General features: G+C 47.6%; 1 protein-coding gene across 4 annotated transcripts in view; it reads right to left on the reverse strand.

The window, feature by feature from the left end:
- wdr21 (WD repeat domain 21) overlaps positions 1-12,811 on the reverse strand; it is a 214,230-nt gene that overhangs the window by 171,087 nt on the left and 30,332 nt on the right. For all 4 annotated transcript variants that reach the window (XM_038781673.1, XM_038781667.1, XM_038781684.1 and 1 more), the window contains one exon: positions 12,113-12,267. In XM_038781673.1, coding sequence (XP_038637601.1) covers positions 12,113-12,267 — 155 coding nt within the window. The remainder of the gene's footprint in view (positions 1-12,112; positions 12,268-12,811) is intronic.

Here is a 12,811-nt window from a genome sequence, read left to right on the forward strand (position 1 = left end):
CGGCCAAAAGGGGTTTGAAGAAAACTGAGCTATTGTCTCAAGTAAGCCAGGGCCGGCAAGCTACATGGTTCAGTACACTGTTCGACGTTAGTGTAAGGAAGTCAGGAATAGAAACAGGATCGGTTGAAGCTCCTGCAATTAATAACGCAAGATAATCAGTGGATGATACATGATATCATAATTTACTATTCCCATGAGAAACGGAAAACACTTCCTACATTAAAAAAACCCAGTGAGGGATAAAGACCTTTTAGTGGCTGATGGACCGAGTTGTGTGCTGTTTCTAAGGGACATGAGGAAGCTTTTTACGGTGCTGCTACCCCGAGGTAGTCAGATGCCTTGGAGGTAGTGGAACAACCGGATATGACTATTGTGTTACCTGAGCGGCGACAGCTATGGTTCATGGTGATTGGACTTGAGGAAAGCACATCACAAAGGGTCTATCGACACTGGCCTGCGAGATGGATGCATTTACCATTCATTTCCGTGCACAGTTTACACATCATGGCATGTACATACGAATGACAAGGCTGAGGGATAGTTGCTAGTCAGTACAACTATACGAAGGATAAATCCTAAGGGCAACACGGTAGCATTGTGGATGGCTATCTATCTAGTCGGATTTAGCTCAGAGTTATCTCTCATAGCTCGGTCATGGGGTTTTACCTGATGCATGGATTGATAATACTTGTTATTATAATTGTATACTGTACAATCATTGGATGCCTTAATATGTGTTGTACGCTGGCTATGGCTCGGATGATGCCGATAGGCTTGGCCCATCATTATTCACCAAAGATGTAGTATGTGGGTGGTGAGAGATACCACCGGTGTCCTCGCTGACTATACCTGCGGGAAGTGCACCCAACTCCAGCTCCTAGGAGACCGTGTTAGGGAACTGGAGCTGGAGCTGGATGAACTTTGGATCATCGGGGAGGCAGAGGGGGTAATAGACAAGAGTTACAGGGAGGTAACCACACCCAAGGAACAGGAGAAAAGTAGCTGGGTTACAGTCAGTGGAAAGGAAACAAATGGGCAAATAGTGCAGAGAACCCTCGTGGCCGTTCTCCTTCAAATCAAGTATACCGTTTTGTATGCTGTTGGAGGGGATGACCTACCGGGGGAAGGCCCTAGCGGCCAGGTCTCTGGCACTGAGTCTGGCTCTGGGGCTCAGAAGGGAAGGGGGGGAGAATAGAAAAGCAATAGTGATAGGAGACTCAATGGTTAGGGGAATAGATAGGAGATTCTGTGGTCGCGTGCGAGACTCCCGGAAGGTATGTTGCCTCCCGGGTGCCAGGGCCAGGGATGTCTCGGATCGTGTCTTCAGGATCGTTAAGAGGGAGGGTGAGCAGCTGGAAGTCGTGATGCACACTGGTACCAACGGCGTAGGTAGGAAAAGGGGTGTGGGAGGGGGTGGTAGTTAGGCTAGAAGTTAAAAGCCAGGATAGACAGTGTCATCTCTGGTTTGTTGCCGGTGCCACGTGATAGTGAGGCTAGGAATAGGGAGAGAGTGCAATTGAGCATGTGGCTGCAGGAATGTGTAGGAGGGAGTCCTTCAGGTAGTTGGATAATTGGAGCGCATTCTGGGGAAGGTGGGACCTGTACAAGCAGGACAGGTTGCATCCGAACCAGAGGGGCACCAATATCCTGGGAGGGAGGTTTTCTAGTACTCTTCGGGAGGGTTTAAACTAATTTGGCAGGGGAATGGGAACCGGATTTGTAGTCCAACAACTAAGGTAGCCGATGTTCAGGACGTCAAAGCATGTCGTGAGGCAGTGGGGAAGGTAACACTGACAAAGGAGAGGACCTGCAGGCACGGAGATGGGTTGAAGTGTGTATACTTCAACGCAAGATGCATCAGGAATAAGGTGGGTGAATTTAAGGCATGGATCGGTACTTGGGACTACGATGTGGTGGCCATCACGGAAACCTGGATAGAAGAGGTGCAGAAATGGTTGTTGGAGGTTCCTGGTTACAGATGTTTCAATAAAATTAGGGGGGATGGTAAAATAGGTGGGGGGTGGGCATTGTTAATTAAAGATAGTATAACAGCTGCAGAAAGGCAGTGCGAGGAGGATCTGCCTACTGAGGTAATATGGTTGAAGTCAGAAATAGGAAAGGAGCAGTCATCTTGTTGGGAGTTTTCTATAAGCCCCCCAATAGCAGCAGAGATGTGAAGGAACAGATTGGGAAACAGATTTTGGAAAGGTGCCGAAGTCACAGGGTAGTAGTCATGGGTGACTTCAACTTCCCAAATATTGAGTGGAAACTCTTTAGATCAAATAGTTTGGATGGGGCGGTGTTTGTGCAGTGTTCAGGAAGCTTTTCTAACACAATATGAAGATTGACCGACCAGAGGGGAGGCCATATTGGATTTGGTACTTGGTAAATAACCAGGTCAAGTGATAGATTTGTTAGTGGGGGAGCATTTTGGAGATAGTGACCACAATTCTGTGACTTTCACTTTAGTTATGGAGAGGGTTAGGTGCGTGCAATAGGGCAAGGCTTACAATTGGGGTAAGGGTAAATACAATGCTGTCAGACAAGAACTGAAGTGCATAAGTTGGAAACATAGGCTGTCAGGGAAGGACACTATTGAAATGTGGAACTTGTTCAAGGAACAGATACTACGTGCCCTGATATGTATGTCCCTGTCAGGCAGGGAAGAGATGGTCGAGTGAGGGAACCATGGTTGACAAGAGAGGTTGAATGTCTTGTTAAGAGGAAGAAGGAGACTGTAAGGCTGAGGAAACAAGGTTCAGACAGGGCGCTGGAGGGATACAAGATAGACAGGAGGGAACTGAAGAAAGAGATTAGGAGAAATAAGAGAGGGCATGAAAACCCTTTGGCGGGTAGGATCAAGGAAAACCCCAAGGCCTTTTACACATATGTGAGAAATATGAGAATGACTAGAGCAAGGGTAGGTCCGATAAAGGACAGTAGCTGGAGATTGTGTATTGAGTCTGAAGAGATACGAGAGATCTTGAACGAGTACTTTTCTTCAGTATTTACGAATGAGAGGGGCCATATTGTTGGAGAGGACAGTGTGAAACAGACTGGTAAGCTCGAGGAGATACTTGTTAGGAAGGAAGATGTGTTGGGTATTTTGAAAAACTTGAGGATAGACAAGTCCCCCGGGCCAGACGGGATATATCCAAGGATTCTATGGGAAGCAAGAGATGAAATTACAGAGCCGTTGGCAATGATCTTTTCGTCCTCACTGTCAACAGGAGTGGTACCAGGGGATTGGAGAGTGGTGAATGTCGTGCCCCTGTTCAAAAAAGGGAATAGGGATAACCTTGGGAATTACAGGCCAGTGAGTCTTACTTCAGTGGTAGGCAAAGTAATGGAAAGTGTACTGAGGGATAGGACTTCTGAGCATCTGGAAAGACACTGTTTGATTAGGGACAGTCCGCACGGATTTGTGAGGGGTAGGACTTGCCTCACGAGTCTTATTGAATTCTTTGAGGAGGTGACCAAGCACGTGGATGAAGGTAAAGCAGTGGATGTGGTGTACATGGATTTTAGTAAGGCATTTGATAAGGTTCCCCATGGTAGGCTTATGCAGAAAGTAAGGGGGCATGGGATAGTGGGAAATTTGGCCAGTTGGATAACAAACTGGCTAACCGATAGAAAACAGAGAGTGGTGGTGAATGGCAAATATTCAGCCTGGAGCCCAGTTACCAGTGGCATACCGCAGGGATCAGTTCTGGGTCCTCTGCTGTTTGTGATTTTCATTAATGACTTGGATGAGGGAGTTGAAGGGTGGGTCACGAAATTTGCAGACGATACGAAGATTGGTGGTTGTGGATAGAGAGTAGGGCTGTTGTCGGCTGCAAAGAGACATAGATAGGATGCAGAGCTGGGCTGAGAAGTGGCAGATGGAGTTTAACCCTGAAAAGTATGAGGTTGTACATTTTGGAAGGACAAATATGAATGCGGAATACAGGGTTAACGGTAGGGTTCTTGGCAATGTGGAGGGGTGAGCAGAGAGATCTTGGGGTCTACTTTCATAGATCTTTGGAAGGCCTATGGCCTATGGTGTACTAGTGTTCATTAGCAGAGGGATTGAATTTAAGAGCTGTGAGTTGCAGATGCAGCTGTACAAAACATTGGTAAGGCCACATTTGGAGTACTGTGTGCAGTTCTGGTCACCTCATTTTAGGAAGGATGTGGAAGCTTTGGAAAAGGTGCAAAGGAGATTTACCAGGATGTTGCCTGGAATGGAGAGTAGGTCTTATGAGGAAAGGTCGAGGATGCTAGGCCTTTTCTCGTTACAACGGAGAAGGATGAGGGGCAACTTGATAGAGGTTTATAAGACGATCAGGGGAATAGATAGACAGTCAAAGACTTTTTCCCCGGGTGGTGTAGCCATCTGGGATGGCCACTTTCGGTATACAAAATGGACGCTCACAGAGACTCTTGGGAAATGTGGACAATACTAAGCAACAAGCAGGCACAGAGCCTGAATGTACATTTGGAAAGCAGTTTGCAGACGGAATCGAAACCCGCGAAGCCCCTCTAAGTATAAGAAGGAACCCCTGACAAAGATTGAGCCTCTTGGATTCGGTGCTCAAGCGGAGAGACCCATCCACCAGTATCACCAGAAGCAAGTAAGTTCAAGGTCAACGCTCGCTACCAGACGGACGACCTTAGCTGTACTCCTGTTACCTCTTCGAACCCAACAGCCTCAGATCCGAACAATGGCCATTGTTCCTGTGACTAAGTGGGCACGCGAAGTTAAGTATAGGCGTTAGCAATAGAGATAGTTTAGTTTGTATTATTGTGCATGAGTCGATCTTACTGTGTGTAAGTAAATAGTATTGACTTTGAACTGACTAACTGGTGTATTGGCTCTTTGATCGGTATTCGGGTTGAACCTTGTGGCGGTATCAAGAGATACCTGGCGACTCTGAAAGTATAGTCATAATTAGGATTAAGAAAGGCGACCACATTGATTACTATATTTATAGCAAGTAAACAGAGCAACAGTGGAACAAACCATTACATGGGGACATAAATTTAAGGTGAATGGTGGAAGATATAGGGGGGATGTCAGAGGTAAGTTCTTTACCCAGAGAGTAGTGGGGGCATGGAATGCACTGCCTGTGGAAGTAGTTGAGTCGGAAACATTAGGGACCTTCAAGCGGCTATCGGATAGGTACATGGATTACGGTAGAATTATGGGGTGTGGATTAATTTGTTCTTAATCTAGGACAAAAGGTCGGCACAACATCGTGGGCCGAAGGGCCTGTTCTGTGCTGTATTTTTCTATGTTCTAAGACATTGGAGTACACCTGGCCAAGCACCCGGCTAAATTCAACACAACTAAGGCACCCCTATTCAAGAGCAAGGCGTGGCTTGTGATGCTGTATCCGGCCAAGCTCTGGGTAACCTTCAAGGCAAAGGAGTATTACTTTAACCTTCCAGGGGAAGGAGTATTACTTCACTGCAACTGCTGAAGCAGACAGATTTGTGCGCAGGCACTGGCTGGGTAGGCAGCAGCAACAGCATTGAATCTGAACTTCTTAAAAAAAGGACAATTGGACGGGATAGAACCGCCTCATATTCTGTCTGTTACGAGGAAGGAGAGGGTGAGAGCAGTACCATGCAAAGAGTGGGGAGAAGCAGGGGGCGGGGGAAGGAACACAGCATGTAAAGGACGCTCCGGGGTGGGGTGTCACGACACTAGCTAGCAAGCTAGCACAGAAAAGTACGGGCAAAGAGGAGGGGGGGGGCATGGCACAGCTCCCGAGGGGGAGAGTGTTCCTGGCCTGGGGGGCGGGGTTTAGACAAAACTCTAGATAGGGGGTTGGAAGGGGGTGTAGAATGCTGGCTACGACAAAGTACACATGACAGCAGCAGCAAGAAGAATCGCCATCTTAGATGATCCCCAAACAAAAGGAAACCCCGGAGTCAGGGGCCCGTCCACATGGCGGATATGGTGACAACGGCCATCTTGGATGGCTCCTGGACAAAGGGAAACCACAGAGTGCAGGGGCTCAGCCGCTTGGTGAATATAGGATAAAGGCCATCTTGGTGGCCCACAAAGGGAAAATTATGGAACGTCCACAAGGTAAGTATGGTTGACCGAGCAGGGGGCGGAGGGCAGAAACCCCCATTAGGATAGTTACCTAGAATGTTAAGGGACTGAGCGGCCCAGTGAAAAGATCTGAACTTCGCCTATTTGAAAAGTCTGAGGTCCAATGTTATCTTCCTCCAAGATATGTACCTGAGGGAGGACTGACTGCAGGTAAGAAAGAGCTGGGTTGGGCAGACATACCAATCGTATTACGGGACGAGGGCTGGGGGGGACCACTCTGGTTAACAAGAGGACTGCCTTCAAGGCGACAAAGACGGTCAGAGACCCAGGGTCATGGTTAGCCGTGTCCTAGACGGAGCATCAGAGGTCCTCGGAAATCAAGATTTGAACACCTTCATGGAGCAGATGGGGGCAGTGGACTCCTGGAGGTTCACGCACCTAGGGGAGAAGAGTTCTCCTTCTTCTCCCAGGTACACAGGGTCTACTCCAGGATCAACTTCTTTGTCGTGGGGATAGCGGTGCTTCCATGGATAGTAAAAGCGGGGTAATCCTGCAATCGTAATCTCCGACCATGCTCCACACTACGTGGATGTGAGATTGGAGGTGGACCAGGCACACCACCTCCCTATGGAGGCAGAACACAGCCCTCCTGGCTGATAAAGCATTCTGTGAACAGATATCACCAGCCTTAGATGGGTACGTTACCAACAACCAGAATGGAAAGGTCTCACCCTCCACGTTCAGGGAGATACTGAAGGAGGTGAAAAGGGGGGAAATTATTGCATTCAAGGCACGCAAAGATAGGAAGGTGAGGGCAGGTAGGCAACAGCTGCTCGACTCCATACTGGAGGTAGAACGGCGGTACACCACAGCTCTGACCGTGAAACTACTGACGGAGAGGGAAATGCTACAAATGGACTTTGACCTGCTCTCCACTGGGAAAGCAGTGCATCAGCTCGGCCAGACATGAGCATGGAGCCAAAGCCAGCCGTCTGCTGGCCCACCAGCTGAGAAATCAGGCACCCACAAGGGAAATAGCCCAGGTAAAAGACACAAGTGGCAAGCTAGTCCCAGGGCCAGAGCAGATCAATGAAGCCTCTGCAATCTTCCACTGGGAGCTGTATACCTCCGAGCCCCCGGTGGGGAACTCGCAGATTAAGCGGTTCCTCGACAGCTGGATATGCCAATCTTGGAGGAAGATAGAGATGGGGCCTGGAAGCACCATTCGAACTGGGGGAAGCCACAAAAGCGGGAAGGAGCTGGGGCCTGATGGATTTCCGGTGAACGTCTAGAAACAATTTGTGCCAGCAATGGCCCCAACCTGTAGGAGATGTTCGCAGAATCACTAGCAAGGGGAGCCCTGCCACCAACGCTGGCTAAAGCCTCAATAATGCTGATCCCCAAAAAGACAACGATCCAATGGAGCGCGGGCCCTACAGACTTATCTCACTCCTTAACAGCGAAGCTAAGGTCCCAATGATCGCCCTTCAGTACATCCTCACGACAAAACTGAGTCTCCAACTCCTCCCTTCTCTCTCTCCACCACTGGGAAAAACAACCCATCTAGAAACTCCAACATGTCTGCCTCACTGCCCAGGAGCTCTGACCTATATAGATCCCTGTAAAAAAAACCTCAAACGATGCATTGCCCTCCAACAGGGCAGAGACCAAGCTGCCTAATCTGTATGATCTCACAGGAAATTGCCTGCCACTTCATCTGGTGAGCCAAAGGACAGCCTGCCTTCTCCCTGTACTCTTAAACCATCCCCCTTGAGCGCTACAGCTGGCCCACCGCCTTGCCTGCAGACACCAGATCAAACTGCATTTGCAGCTGCTTCCTAGTTTCCAGCACCTGGAGTAGGGTCCTACTAATCGGGAGTTGCCATCAAACTCCGGAGTAGAATCCTAATAGCGGTGATCTAGCTCCAAAATCTCACCCACCAGTCGCTACTATTCCGCCCTCACCATCTAATCTAAATGTGCCTATAGATTACCTCCTCCTTACAACCTGCTAAAGGGCCTCCCACAATGTGGAGGAAAAGACACACCCCCCCCCCCCCACTTCCCTCCCATCTGCTCTCTAAAGGCCAGAACCACCTTCTCCACTCCTGATAGAGCCAATGATGTAAGCCTGGACCGGTTATGGTGTTCTTGTGCCAACTTCGCCCTAAAGCTGTGGAAGCGGATAATGTTCGCTCGAGGTGGCTTGATCAGCTGAGCTGTCTGCCGAAGTGTCCGATGAGCTCTATCCAGCTCCAGACGTAACGCGAGACCATCCTCACCCATCATTCTCCAAATATCTACGACAAATATTCAGTGGGATCAGGCCCTGCACCCTCTCCTGCAACCCAACGACTCTGAGGTTTTCGAGATCATCGACCTTAGCCCTGTGGGCAATTTACCACATTAGATGCCAGTATTGTAGCTGTACTGGAACAGCTTGCCTAGGGGCGTGGCAAGTTCTTGTGCATAAGTCAAGTACAATTACGCTGCTGTTGATAGACCACAGCACGTCATGGATGCACAGTTTCGAGGTACTAAATCTGTTTTAAATCGATCCCATTTAGCACATTGGTTGAGCCACACACATGATGGAGGGTATCCTCAATGTGAAGGTGGAGTGTTGTCTCAACAAGGACTGTGCGGTGGTCATGCCTACCAATACTGTCTTAAAGGCCTGCTCTGCTCAATCTCTCCTCATAGAACAGTCCGCTCATCCCAGGAAGCAGTCAAGTGAGCCTTCATTACACTCCCTCTCATGCAACTATATCCTTCCGTAGACAAGGAGACTAAAATTGCACATCATATTCCAGATGTGATCTCATCAAGGCTCTATATAAAAGTGTAAGACTTCTTCACTTTTGTACTCCAGTCCCTTGGGAGTAAAAACTAATATACCATTTGCTTTCCTAAATACTTGCTGCACCTGCATGTTAACTTTGCGATTTGTGTACATATACCCAGGTATTTCTGAATACCAATGTCTCCCAGCAACTCAGCATTTAAAATATACTCTATTGTTCCCATGTCATATTCGATTCCTGCCCACTCACTAATCATGTTTATATCACTTTGCAGACTCCTTGCATCCAATTCATACCTTACTTTCCTCCCTGACTTTGTACTGTCAGAAAAATGAATACATTCTCAGTTCTGTCGGTTGGGCTATTGATATAGATTGTTAAACAACTGAGACCCATGTACTGATCCTTGTAGCGCACCTTGTAGTTATAGCCTACTCAACTGCAAATTACCCATTTTGTCTCATAACATCATCACATATAAATAGAAAGATAGAAACAAAGTGCAGGAAGAGGCCATTTGGCCTATTGAGCCTGCTCCGCAACTCATTCTGATCATGGCTGATCATCCAACTCAATAGTCTAATCCTGCTTTCCCCCCATATTCTTTGATTCCCTTCACCCTAAGTGCTATTTCTAACTGCTCCTTGAAAACATTCAACGTTCTGGCCTTAACTACTTCCTGTGGTAACAAATTCCACAGGCCGACCACTCTCTGGGTGAAGATATTTTTCCTCATCTCTGTCCTAAATGGTTTACCCTGTATCCTCAGACTGTGACCCCGGTTCTGGATACACCCATCATCAGGAACATCCTCTCCGCATCTACCTTGTCCAGTCCTGTTAGAATTTTAAAGGTTTCTATGAGATCCCCCCTCATTCTTCTGAACTCCAGCAAACGATTCAATCTCTCATATGTCAGTCCCACCATCATAGGAATCAGTCTGGTAAACCTTCGCTGCACTTCTTCCATTGGGCAGGGGATACAAAAGTCTGAGAACACGCAAGAACAGACACAAAAACAGCTTCTTCCCCGCTGTTACCAGACTCCTAAACGACCCTCTTATTGACTGACCTGATTAACACTACACTCCTGTATGCTTCACCCGATGCCAGTGTCTATGTATTTACATTGTGTACCTTGTGTTGCCCTATTGTGCATTTTCTTTTATTTTATTTTCTGTTCATGTACTTAATGATCTGTTGAGTTGCTCACAGAAAAATACTTTTCACTGTACCTTGGTACATGTGACAAAATACAAAAAAATCCAATCCAAAATCCAATCTAGAGCAAGAACATCGGGCTGGATTCTCCACAGCCCCGCGCCAAAACCGCATTTGGCTCAGGGGGCTGAGTATCGATGTTCCCGACCGAATCGGGCCCTCCGCCGCTCCGGAGAATCGCTCGCCTGCGAAATACTGGGGGGCCATTGCTAGAGGCCCTCCCAGCGATACTCCAATCCCGACCAGCCGAGTGCCCGACGGCGTGGAAATAATGTGGCCGCCCTGGTGGGATGCGGGGAGGGGACTTTACGGGCTGCCGGGGCAGCGATCGGGCCGGTCCGATGCAGCGCGCGTGGCCGATCGGAGGGGCCTAGTTTGTTGGTCTTGGTCTGCGGTCTGAGACCACCATGGCGCTCTACGCGGCCTCTGGAGACCGCCGCCATGCGCACGCGGACTCGGAACCGGAAGTGCGGTGCCCCCCGCAGGTAAGTCTTTTATTTTTTGCAGGAAACTGGGGAGTGAGCCGCCAGCATTTTTACACCGGCGTGGAGGCATAGCCCCATTTTTGAAGAATTCAGCCCATCCTTCCTCAGATAAGGAGACCAAAACTGAATTCAATATTCCGTGTGTGGCTTCACCAAGATCCTGTATAATTGTAGTAAGAAATCCCTGCTCCTGTACTCGAATCCTCTCCAACATAACATTTGCATTCTTCACCGTCTGCAGACCCTGCATGTTTATCTTCAGTGACTGGTGTATGAGAACACCCAGGTCTCCTTGCACATTCCCCTCTCCTAATTTATGGCAATTCAGATAATAGTCTGCCTTTTCGTTTTTGCTACCAAGATAACCTCGTATTTCTCCAAATTATATTGCATCTGCTATTCATTTGCCCACTCACTCAACTTGTGCAAATCGCACTGAAGGATCTCTGTAGCCTCCTCACAGCTCACCCTCCCACTCAACTTGGTGTCATCTGCAAATTTGGAGATATTACATTTTGTTCCCTCATCTAAATCATTAACATATATTGTGAATAACTGAGGTTCAAGCACCGATCCATCCAGTAACCCACTGGTCACTGCCTGCCAATTAGAAAAAGACCCGTTAATTCCAACTCGGTTTCCTTTCTGGCAACCAGTTTTCTATCCATCTCAATACACTACCCCAATCCCATGCGTTTTAATTTTACACACTAATCTCTTATGCGGGACTTTGTCAAAAGCCTTCTGAAAATCCAAATATATGACGTCCACTGGCTCCCACTCATCAATTCTACTAGTTACATCCTTGAAGAATTCCAGTAGATTTGTCAAGCATGATTTCCCCTTCACAAACCATGGTGACTCTGTCCTATCCTGGGGCAGCACGGTGGCACAGTGGTTAGCATTGCTGCCTACGGCGCTGAGGACCTGGATTCGAATCCCGGCCCTGGGTCACTGTCCGTGTGGAGTTTGCACATTCTCCCCGTGTCTGCGTGGGTTTCGCTCCCACAACCCAAATATGTGCAGGGTAGGTGGATTGGCCACGCTGAATTGCCCCTTAATTGGAAAAAATGAATTGGGTACTCTAAATTAAAAAAAAAAAGAAAAAAAATGGGCAGCACGGTAGCATGATGGTTAGCATAAATGCTTCACAGCTCCAGAGTCCCTGGTTCGATTCCCGGCTGGGTCACTGTCTGTGCGGAGTCTGCACGTCCTCCCCGTGTGTGCGTGGGTTTCCTCCGGGTGCTCCGGTTTCCTCCCACAGTCCAAAGATGTGCGGGTTAGGTGGATTGGCCATGCTAAATTGCCCGTAGTGTCCTAATAAAGTAAGGTTAAGGGGGGGTTATTGGGTTACGGGGATAGGGTGGTTACGTGGGTTTGAGTAGGGTGATCATGGCTCGGCACAACATCGAGGGCCGAAGGGCCTGTTCTGTGCTGTACTCTATGTTCTATGTTCTATCCTGCCACTATTTTCCAAGTGCTCTGCTCTGGAATCTTTGATAGATATATATATGTCCACATTTCTCAGCAAACCATTTTGTAACATACAAGTCTAATTACCCCACTTTTAGCATCCTCCTCCAACATCTTCAATCGTTTTTCTTCCATTTCCCTTTGTTTAATTGTCTCCCATGTAAGAGGGTTACAGTTGTTGTGTCCAGGCAATAGCCTAAAATATCTGTCCTTTTTTTGATCATAGTAAAATCCAGGTAGCTCTAAAAAAAAAGACCCGTTACTAAACAGTATGAACAGTTAAATTTCCGCATCCAAACATGCACAGCTTTTCAAACCACAAAGGTATTCAATCAACATCCTTACAAGGCACCCCGAGGAGAAATAAATAAACGAAAATACTTAAAAACTCAGTAGATAGGTCAGCATCTTTTGTGGACAGAGAAACAGAGTTAACATTTCAAGTTCATATGACTCCTCTTCAGAGCTCAGAGTTCAGAATGTCATTCTTCCAGCATTTTTGGAGGTTTTTGCTTTTTTTGCCCTGAGAGGAAAGCTTGGGGGGATCAATACGATCATTTGAAGGATTGGAAATCTGGCTCAGGAATATGAAGAAAGGAATATGGTGGGCCGACACATGGCAGGTGGAATGTGACAATAGAGAAGGGCAAAGTAATTAATATTGGTAGGGAGAATGAGAGGAGGCAATATGAACTGAATGGTACAATTTTCATGGAATGCAACAATAGAGAAACCTGTTATAACACACTACATTTTCATAAAACATGTATATATAGTTTGAACATT

The sequence above is a fragment of the Scyliorhinus canicula genome, chromosome 2 (assembly GCF_902713615.1).
Source record: "Scyliorhinus canicula chromosome 2, sScyCan1.1, whole genome shotgun sequence".
Classification (NCBI taxonomy): domain Eukaryota; kingdom Metazoa; phylum Chordata; class Chondrichthyes; order Carcharhiniformes; family Scyliorhinidae; genus Scyliorhinus; species Scyliorhinus canicula.